This window comes from Cetorhinus maximus, chromosome 13 (genome assembly GCF_964194155.1).
Source record: "Cetorhinus maximus chromosome 13, sCetMax3.hap1.1, whole genome shotgun sequence".
Taxonomy (NCBI): domain Eukaryota; kingdom Metazoa; phylum Chordata; class Chondrichthyes; order Lamniformes; family Cetorhinidae; genus Cetorhinus; species Cetorhinus maximus.
Window position 1 is genome coordinate 30,223,909 of NC_135891.1, and position 11,272 is coordinate 30,235,180.

The 11,272-nt window shown below is 37.9% G+C and overlaps 1 protein-coding gene across 4 annotated transcripts in view; it reads left to right on the forward strand.

Annotated features, from left to right (window-relative positions):
• Window positions 1-11,272, forward strand: part of LOC144688517 (zinc finger and BTB domain-containing protein 46-like) — an 89,903-nt gene that overhangs the window by 74,553 nt on the left and 4,078 nt on the right. For all 4 annotated transcript variants that reach the window (XM_078555190.1, XM_078555188.1, XM_078555189.1 and 1 more), the window contains one exon: window positions 5,780-5,955. In XM_078555190.1, the coding sequence (XP_078411316.1) occupies window positions 5,780-5,955 (176 nt within the window). The remainder of the gene's footprint in view (window positions 1-5,779; window positions 5,956-11,272) is intronic.

Genomic DNA, 11,272 nt, shown 5'->3' on the forward strand with positions numbered 1-11,272 from the left:
TAAAAGAGCTGGTGGCCAATGGTAGGCTTTTTGCATTACTTTTGTCTTAGAGAAAGATGCTTGACATTCTTTTTCATAAAAGGAGAAATTAGTTAGAATGCACCAATTGTTAATGGTTCTAATAGAAGATGGAATATTCTTGTCCAAGCGAAGACTACATGTGAGTATGACTCAGTTCAATCCTGGAGCAGAGAGATGGTTGCAGAGTGAGGTGGGGGATGGTGGCTGAAAGGAAGGGGTCAGAGACTATCAGGAAGGGCATATATTATAGCCCAAGCTTTTTTATAACCCATTATCACCCCCCGCTTGCCCTCCTGGTAATGGACACTCGATAGTAATTACAAGTGGCTGAATTTTTATGATTCTGTTTCCCTCCCCATGCCTTCCCAACCCATGGGTGCAGAGGCCTATTATGGTATTTCTGTCCCCACCCCATGTAAAATCAACTAACTACATAGAAAGGGAATTGCCTGGGAGTCTCTGATCTCTTGTTGAATTGCTTCAGAAATAAACCAGCTTAAACATTGGAAGAACAATTTGCTAGCAGCTCAGGACTTTACTGTGGAAAAGCTGTTAAATTATTTGTGTAAGAATGAATGCATTATGCAGTCGCTTGAGTGAAATACACAAGCATATTGTTACTGGTGAAATGATTTATTGTTTCCTTTTTGATCTCTCAAACCATTATAAGGGCAGAGGTAAATCTTCTTTGCTTGTGCAGCTGCTAGTTCATACATTGGAGTAATAGGTGTGAAATGCTTGTGAAGATGAAGAATGTTTTTAATCCCCTGCATAGTTCTTGCAGTTGACAATGTCTCCATCCAGTATGCGTTATGTTGTCATCAATACAGAATCTGGTCTGTTGGTTTGCTCCTGTAATGTTGGTATTTTGTATGTCTATGTTGAAAGTATTAGGAACCAGGAATAACTTTCATACTAGTATTTTGATTGCTCTTCTAAGTTCTTAGTAGGGATTGTGAAGATTAGCATCAAGTGTCTGGTCTGTTTTGCAAAATGCTTTTCTATTAAATCAGTTTCCAGTAGTCCATTGTAGTTTAAAGTAATGAAGTCTAATTCAATAAACCAGTGTATTCTGCATCCCATAATTCAGCTTTGGGGAGGGTGGAGAAATGTTGAGGTACTTCCTCTAATCCAAGGAAAACACTAAGGACTAGATCACTTGTGAGAAGTTGACACTAGCAATACACTCTATTTCCACAATTTTTTCCCTCCCAGCATAGAGCATTGGGCTGGATCTTGGTGGGAAAGAAATGGTGTGTAATGGTGTGAGATGTCCAACTCCAGCAAAATGCTGTTCGTAGTTTTGCCAAATGAATTTTTGTTCTCTTAAGAAATATCAGTACTTTTGTAACTGTGGTTTATTTGCATGCTGCTAACTCATACTGCTCCCATAACCATTGAGAAAGGCTTGTCCTATGGAGTGGCTGCTATGGTACATTTGTATTGAAGTTGGGTAGTGTTAGTATTTTACAAGTTATCTTTGATTCAAGATTGATGGCTATATTGATAAAACTATGGAGAATTGTGTAGAGGACCAGGCGACGTAACATCACGGATTTAAGGAATGGATTAAAAGGAATAGTAGTCCTTTTAATTAATAAAGTTGACATTTTACAAGCTGGGTATGGTGTGTATGCCTTTTAACTGGCAGTTATTGATTTTTGTAGGTGAATTTCAATTCTATCCTGTAAACTTTGGAGTGGCATTCATGAATTTTAATTTTTTTTTCCAACCCTACAATTGTTCCAAATGTGACTTTCTGGAATTATATCAATGTTTTCATTTAGGTAGCACCATTTCCAACTGAGATGTCTCAAAGCACTTGAGACAATTTACTGTAAGTTGGACTAGAAACAAAGCAAGTTGGATGCTTTAATCTGATTTTTTGGCACCTGTACATACCAGTAGTTTGAGTGAAATTATGTACAATCAAAATCCAATAAGTTATTACTCCCTAATAAATTATGAAATGAAGCACATGCCAAACCTCCATTTGTGTGAGACACAAATATTATAAATAAAAGTTTATTTGAATATTTATGTGCTGTAAAATAACAACCCTGATTTTAGTCACTTGTCCTTGTTTTCCTGTTGGCAGGTTGAGAGATGTTACCCTGTATGAGTAGTAGATATTTTGACAGTTTGGAGACAATCGATTAAGAACAGAATTACTAAAGGAACCATTTTACATTTCTGTGAAAGAATAATGGTTTTCTTTCAAGGATACAGTATTTTGGAATATTCAATTTTACATCGGTTGAGCACGTGAAGCAGCTACAGAGTAACATGGCATGGAAGTGGTGCAAATTAACAAATGTCTAATTGAAATTAAACTGTTGAGATATTTCCAAATACATGTAGCTTTAAATTAAATCATAATTCCTGGGCAAGTTTGCCAGAGGGTGCAACACCCATTATAACCGCAAAGTGACCTGCCACATAACACAAGTCATCAGATTCTTCTTACGTTAAATATAATAATTGTTACAAAATAATGCCTTGATACTACTTTGTTTCATGGTAGAATTATGAAATATTTGATCAAGCCACTTGATCAGCTGTCTCCAAAGTGTAGCAGAATAGTACATTTTCTTTGACAGAAAATGCTGGAAAAACTCAGCCGGTCTAACAGCATCTGTGGAGAGAAAGACAGAGTTAACATTTTGAGTCCGTATGACACTACTTCTTAGCTCTTCTTCAGACTCTCCTGAAGACGAGTCATGAGGACTCGAAACGTTAACTCTGTTTTTCTCTCCACAGATGCTCCTAGACCTGCTGAGTTTTTCCAGCATTTTCTGTTTTTGTTTCAAATTTCCAGCATCCGCAGTATTTTGCTTTTACATTTTCTTTGATGTCTGTTTTGTTTTTGTCCCATATGATTTCACACTTGACATGTCTGGTAAAAGGCGTTTCACTGAAGTAACTAGAATGCTTAGACAGTTTAGATTTCCAATATTGAAATTTAACACATCTCTATGGCACTTATTGCTATCTTTCTGTAATAGATTATCGAGTTATTGAACCAGTACATATGTTGGGACTATTGTAGTGTAGTGTTAGTTCAATTGTGTAAACCAACATCCTGCAACAGCAATTTAATTTTGGCTTTGATTCCACCTGACAAATGAACTATGCTGGTGTCTAAATTATCTTTTCAAGAGCTTATGTAATTAACTCTGGCAACAAAATGTTTTTTCTGTATTGTCACCTTTTTACGAGTTTATCATTGCAGGTTGTGTGTGGAGTTAATATTGTGACACTTGTGTCTATTATGAACGATTGCTATTTTCCTTTAACTATCCATTTTCTCCCCTCGCCTTCCTTGTTTGGGTAGTTGCTGTTTTTCTCCCCTCCCATTGCTTGTATCTCTAGATGATCCATCCATCAGCTTTATCCTGGGTACATCCCCTCCCATGAATATCCTCACGCCCTGCATGTTCCTAAAATTCTTAGTAACTGGTTCTGGTATATTGGAATTGGATTTCTGGATGGCAGTGAATGCTTTGGCAGCTGCTTATCTATGCATTGTTTTACAGTCAAAATTAAGTATGGAAATTAAAGCTGCATGCTTGATGTAATAATTATGACAATTGGCATTTGATAGCCTCACCTTTAGCATAGTTTTAAAAGCATCCTCAAGGTTTTCTTTACCCTAAATTAAAATATCATGAATCGAACTAGTTATGATCTTGCTTGCAGTAATATTCCTTGAAAATACCCTTAGAGAAACGCACAAAACAGTTTGACGACTAAATGTACACGATTACAAAGTATCAAAGTCAATAAAAGTAGCTTTCTGTTGCAGTTATCCCTTCCAATATGATCAGATTGTCTTTCAACCTGTTATTTTGAAGTGATGCAACTCTTCTGAAGTTTCACCTCATTCACTCACATTACAACTTTGAGTCTTTCTAATGTACTGTTATGCATTACGTGATGTCAGTTTGGCACAGTTGGCAGCACCGTCTCTCATTCTTGGATCTCAGTACTAAATTTACTGATGCTTAAGTGGAGCCCTGAGAGTGTGCTGCATTGGTGCAGTCTTTTGATGGGATGTTAAATGGTCAACCTTTTAGTTGGACCATAAAGATCACCTGGTACTATTCAAAGCAGATGTCTGAATTTTTCCTGTATCCAAACCAACTCCCACAACCCACTTTATAAAAAAAAATATATATATATCAAAAATAACTCATTCAATGTGAAGTGTGTTAAGAAACTCTCGAGACATAAGCTTTATTGATGCAAGATCTCTCCTTTGTATTTTTTTTCTGTTGTGCAGTAGATGTTCTTTAACATTTGAGTTTAATGTGCTTAAGGAATCGTACCTTGTCTAGACTTGCAGCTAATTGGTTTTATGTAATCCAAAAGGAAGCGACTTTTCTGCATCTTCTCTTAAAGAAACAAAGCAAATACAGAAACTGTTCAGTACTGTGAAACTTAATTTTTCAAAAGCTTCATATAGACGTTGACACTCTCTGAACTCCCATTTTAATCATACATTGCCTAATAATTTAAGAAATCTTTCATACAGTCAGTTCAGTTGCACCAACTTTGTTGGGTTGATTAGTTTGTCAAAGTAATAAGATTAATCTCCTTGAGATCAAATTTGGTTCTCAATTTTTTTTTCCAGTTTTGGCTAGCATCCATTAATGCTACCAATCAGACTTGAGATGGAAAGTCTAGTTCATCTGTAATTAGCATTTATGCCCATGAAGTAAAAAATGAGTGCCTCTCTGGGTATGTGACCTCGTGTTAGAAATTAATTGCAGTGAGCACTGTTGTCATTTTAAATCACTGACTTTAGCCTAACTATCTTGAACCATATACGTACATCAGTCATCTGGACATAATTAGCAAGCCTTCTGCTGCCCTTTGCATCAGTAGTTTAAGCAGTAATTTTCCTCTTGCATGTACTCACATAAATTCATTTGAGTTGAATAGCTCGGGGTTGTCTAGCCATGTGCTTCGGGAAGAATAGCTCATACTTGCTGCTATTCTGTTTTGTTACTTGTTTTCCATGAAAACACTTAGCTGTCTCTGCTTAAGCTGTTATTCATTGGAAAAAAGTAGTTGAATGTTATTCAAAGTTTGGCTCTTTTCCTCCTCTTGCCCCAACATTCTTCTCTTTTCCCACCACTGTCCCCCCACCCACCCCCTGCACAAAACAGATAAGATGTTTATTTGGGTGGTTCTTAACCTTGAGTTAAAAAAACATTCCTCACCATGTTTGCGAATTATTTGTGTTTTTAGTCTTTCAGTGAGGCAGGTATTTCACACACAATTTAACTGAGATATTGTCACCTGCTGCAATTTTTCTGTTTTCTCTCCTCCCATGAGACTATATGGTATTTATTGGCAGAGGGAGTTATTCATAACTAAACAGCCACTAGAAATTGTCCAGGCTAGTTTATTGCCTGGGTGTTTGTTGAGGAGGTGTACATCTCTGCAAGTTCCCAACTCTTCCGACAACATTGTTCAAGTCAGGAGTTTTTCAGGAATTGCAGGTTTCGGTGTAAATTCCTATCTCCATGGCTCAGCACCTTGTAGCAATACAGTTGCTTCTTACAAACTGAAGTAGAAAGGTTGCTCTGAAACTAAATGAGTATCCAAATGTTATCACTAATGAAAAATGCACTGTAGGCTCCAGTTGGCTTTGATATTGCCTACCTATTGCAGTGTACAAATTATTAATTCTAAAAAAAATTATTGGATCATACATTCAAATTAAATAAAACTTTTTCTTCACATTTTACAGTTAATGAATTTACTGTGATAAGGAAGAAGTTCAAGTGTCCATACTGCAGCTTCTCTGCTATGCATCAATGTATCTTGAAGAGACACATGCGATCACACACAGGTGAAAGGCCATACCCTTGTGAAATCTGTGGCAAGAAGTTTACTCGTCGGGAACACATGAAAAGGCACACATTGGTAAGCATTCTTCATATTCGGTACTAAAATTGAGCATTGCAGACTGTATTTAAAGCATATAATATTGTTTTTAAAACTAGCTTTAACATGATTTGAATGTGCTACAAGAATATAAATGTGGCCACAACACACAAGTTGTCGTTTGAAAAATCCTGGCATTGTTGATTCGATTAAATTGTGAAACCAATAATTATTAACGAGAATAATTGCAATGCCTAAGTGTTCAATATTCTTTGCTTACTTTGATCAAAATTAGATTTATTATTATTCGATATTATAAGCATGCATCAACTTAATTTACAGCATTTTGTAAAACGTGCGGGTTAATTTTTGAATCCTTGAAAAAAAAAGATTTTTCATTTTGCACAATAAATGTATTCTTTTGCTTTACTTAAACATTTTTCAGACTTAGGAAGTGTTTGAGGTGTTAGTTAAGAATAGAGACTTGAAGTTAGTGGCATGTTAAACCTTGGGATTAAACTAGGTGACTAGTCTTTCTTTAAAAACAATGATCACCAATGTAGTTGGGATGAATAACCTATTTCTATGTTGTGACTTTCTATGATTTATGTTAAAATGTATGAGTTATTTTGGGCCTTAAATTAAAATTCAGACTGGCACCTTTGCAGAAACTTCATTAACCAGATATATATTGTGTTGTAATTTGCAGTTTACTTTTGGACCAATATTTTTTTTATTCTTTAATGGGATGTGGGCATCGCTGGCAATGCCAGCATTTGTTGCCCATCCCTAATGTTCTTAAGGTGGTGGCGAGCTGCCTTGAACTGCTGCAGTCCATGTGGTGTAGATACACTCAGTGCTGTTTGGAAGGGAGTTCCAGGATTTTGATCCAGCAGCACGGAAGGAACAGTGATATAATTCCAGGTCAGGGTGATGTGTTGGAGAGGTGCTTACAAATGGTGGTGTTCCCATGTATCTGCTGTCCTTGTTCTTCGTGATGGATGTTGAGTTTGGAAGGTGCTGTTGAAGGAGCTTTGGTGAGTTGCTGCAGTGCATTTTGTATGTAGTACACATCGCTGCTACTGTGTATTGGTGGTGGATGGAGTGAATGCTTTGAATGAGGTGCTATTAAGTGGGCTGCTTTGTCCTGGATGGTGTCGAGTTCCTTGAGTGTTGTTGGAGCCACACTCAACCAGGCAAGTGGAGAGTATCCCATCATACTCCTGACTTGTGTCTTGTAAATGGTGGGCAGGCTTTGGGGAGTCAGGTGATGAGTTATTCACCTCAGAATTCCCAGCCTTTGACCTGCTCTTGTAGCCACAGTATTTATATAGCTGGTCCAGTTCAGTTTCTGGTCAGTAGTAACCCCCAGAATTTTGATAGGTGATTTAGTGATTGTAATGTCATGCATGACATGGCATAAAGATGGAAGATGGTTTAGAATAAATGAGAAATTGTATGCTATGTTTCGGTTTATAATATTGGTATACAATAGCAAGTGCTGAACAAGTGACAGGTTTACCTCAAAATACAAGCAACCCCATACCCAAGTTGAAAGTCAGGAATAGGACTACTTGCTTGCTAAAGACTCAAGGAAGACTTTACACAATCACCACGGTTTAAAAGAAAACTGTATTTCCTCTAAACTGAAGCTTTATTTTACAGATCATATTTTCTTTGTTATTCATGTCCATTGTTGCAAAAGATAGTCACTTTTGAATGCTGTTAATGAAAATGTAACCATACCCACTGAACAGCTTACATCAGGCATAATGAATAAAATGGGTATAATAAGAAAAATAATTGCTGAAGTGGGATAATGCGAAAAAATTGAGAATCATTGGCTAAATTACAAGCAATAGCAGAATCAAAATGTTTTTCATGTTGCTCCCCTTCCCATCTAGTAAATGCGCCTAAGAGTAGAATGCAGTTGAGTGCTCTGTATCAAAAGCCCTACTTAATTAACCCGCCAGATGTGGCTAGCTTAAATTTACTTGAAATAATAAATTACATTTCTGGCATAGTAACTGATGCCACTCCCCTCCATTGAGTGGAGGTTGATTGAATGTCAGAGAGGCAATTACATGATTTACATTTCCCTTAACTCTCTCTCAATCTTATTTGTTGCTTTTCATGTTCTGTCTTCCCTGTCACTTGCCACACTTTTTATGTGTATCTGTTACATTTTAAGTGTAATATGTGGAACAAGCATTTCATTGAATACTTATGTAACTGCAGTAGATTTTTATTCCTGTGGTGGACACTGTCAGTGCTAAAATGTCATGAGCAATAGCTGTTGTTATGATAAGAGAATTTCACCTTGTGATTGCATAATCTTGTCACTTGGTTCCTTGCAATGATTGCAAGTGCTTGCAATATTTATCATATTTATTTCTCAGTAACTGAAACTTCTGTCACCCAAAATATGATTTTAAACAAAATGAGTTTATAAATCACATTTTCCACATTATCATGATTGGGCGTATCCATCGATAGCGTATGAAAATGCCTGAGAAAGCTGTATACAGCAAAGGTCATAGGCCCCAACAACAACACCGCTGTAATGCTGAAGATGCTCTCCAGAACTAGCCATGCCCCTAGTCAAGCTGTTCCAGTAAAGCTACAACACTGGCATCTACCCAAGAATGTGGAAAATTGTCTGGTTATGTCCCATCCACAAAAAAGCAGGACATCCATTCCAGACAATTATCGTCCCATCACTTTATTGTCAAATCATCAGTGAAGTGCAGGAAGCTGTTGTCGACAATCCTATCAAGCAGCACTTTCATACCGATAAGATGATGCAGTTTGGGTTCTTCCAGAGCCCCTCAATTTGAAACCTCATTTGTCCAAAGATGATCAAAACAGCTCAATTCTAGAGTTGAGTTGAGAGTGACTGCCCTTGATATCAAGGCAGCATTTGACCAAGTGTGGCATCAAGCAGTCCTAGCAAAACTGAAGTCAATGGGAATCAAAGAGAAAGGTCTCTACTGTTTGGAGTTATATCTAGCACAAAGGAAGATGGTTGTGGTTGTTGAAGGCCAATCATCTCAGGCCCAGGACATCGCTGCAGGAGGTAATCAGGGCAGTGTCCCTGGCCCAACCATCTTCAGCTTGTTTTCTGATGATTGTGAAGTAGTGTTTTGTCTGAACACTGCCAAAAATGAAGTTGTCCATGTCCAGACACAGGAAGATCTGGCCAGCATTCTGGTTTGAGCTGATAAATGGGAAGTAACATTAGCACCACATTAGTTCTAAGCAGATAGCCAGGTCGTGAAGGATAGAATTGAAGTCTCAGCTTTACACTATTTTATCAGCTTTTATTTACAGAGATACACATTACAAACATGCACCTCCAAACCTAAGAAACCACAGTTTAATCTGCCCTGAAATATAGGAAATGCAAGTGGATCCGCAGTTAATGCCTACTATCTGAATACAATTATAGACTAAATTAATATATAATTAACATTCTTGATTCCTCAGTTTTTTCAACATCTGCAAGGCATGAGCCAGGAACACGAGTGAGTACTTCCCACTTGTCTGAATGAACGAATGTAGTTCCATCAACACATGAGACATTCAATGCTATTCAGGACAAATCAGCCCTTCTTGATTGGCACCCATCAACCCCTTAAACATTCACTCCCACTACCAGTACACCATGGTTGCAATGTGTCACATCTACAAGATACACTGCAGAAACTTGCCGAGGTTCCTTTAACAGCATCTGTTCTACATAATAGAGACACAGAGGACAACAGGCGCGTGGGAGTACCATCACCTGCAAGTTCCCTTCCAAGTCATGCACCATCCTGATTTGGAAATATATTGCCATTCATTCATTGTTGGGCCAAAATCCTGGAACACCCTACCGAACAGCACTGTGGGTAGACCTACATGAATCAGATAGTAATGGTTCAAGAAGGGGGCTCACCACTGCCTTCTAAAGGGCAGTTAGGGGTTGACAAATACTGGCCTTGCCTGCAACGCCCACATCCCACAACCAAATTAAAAAAGAAAGCTGGACGGGAAAGTCCAGTTAAGTCCATGTAACTTGTTCCATTCTGTTGTGATGCCATCTGCACGATGTCGAGGGACTCCCTATTCTCTCAATGTCATATAGTCTGGTTGAAGAGACAAAAAGATCAAACATTTTGCGGGGGTGCAAAAGACTTGAGGCAAAGGGGCAGGACATCAGTGCAGGGATTAAAAAAAAACGACTGGCCAGCATTCAAAATTTCTGGAGAGCAGGAGGGGGAAGATTTGCATAAATGCAAAAAATAAATGAACTCTAATTTGAGCAATTGGGCATGGCAATGAAAGTAGTCCCATTCCTTTTTGATTGATAAACTGAACTTGGGGGCTAAAAATAAACTTGTGCTTTCCTGGCTTGGGCAGAAGCTACTGCTGGACTCAATGGCACATATGTGTCATTCGGTCCAAATGACAGGAAATACATATGTATGGCATTCTAATGCACTTGGCCATATGTGGGTCTACACATAATATGTCCCGACCTACTTCTGTGGCAATTTTAACATGCAGAAACAGGAGTTATCATAAAGTTTAACTCTTGTACATCTTGATATATCGAGTCTTGTGTTTAACATGTGTCCTTTGCAGAGATACAGATGTAAAATTATTTTAATGTCTGGCTTTTTTTCCTGACAAGGAACCTAATATTTGTATACAATTTAATGACTTTAAATTGGCCTCAACAATTCAGAGGCAACTCCAATTGCCTGCACTCCCACTTGAACAGTGCAGGTAGGCCAGGTTAGAACTAAACATTTCACTTGTGTCTTTGAGTAGTACCCCAAGAGATCATACTAAAGAGATAGAAGGAAAATGATCAGCTGGTCCGTTGGGTAACACCCTTCAGTCATGTTGTAACTAACCATCAATGCACCCTACCTACCAATAGCCATGTAATCTCCTGGCAGAGGCGAAAGAAGATTTTTAAAATAAATTTAATGCCAGTTCAGGGAAAATAAAACCCTAGGAAATTCCTCCCTGTCCCTGGAAGATAATCAAAAACAAATTCTGCCACAAGATAATAGTGACGACAGGGTACATCATCCAATATCCCACCTACTTTTTGTACACAGTGAGATTGTCCTCCTCCAGGAGCTTGCCTAGTTCCCTTTTTGGAATGTTTGCTGTGGACCTATACCCACTACACCAGTTTGCAACGTGCCAAACATCTGAGACTCTGGAAAAAGAAAAGCTTCATGACATCTGACCTAGTTTCCTGCTTAAATAACTTGTATATTCATCCCTCATTCTCTCTTACGCAAATAGTCTGTCAACATGCAAACAGTTTAGTCCCTTAATAATTTTAAATGCATTAATC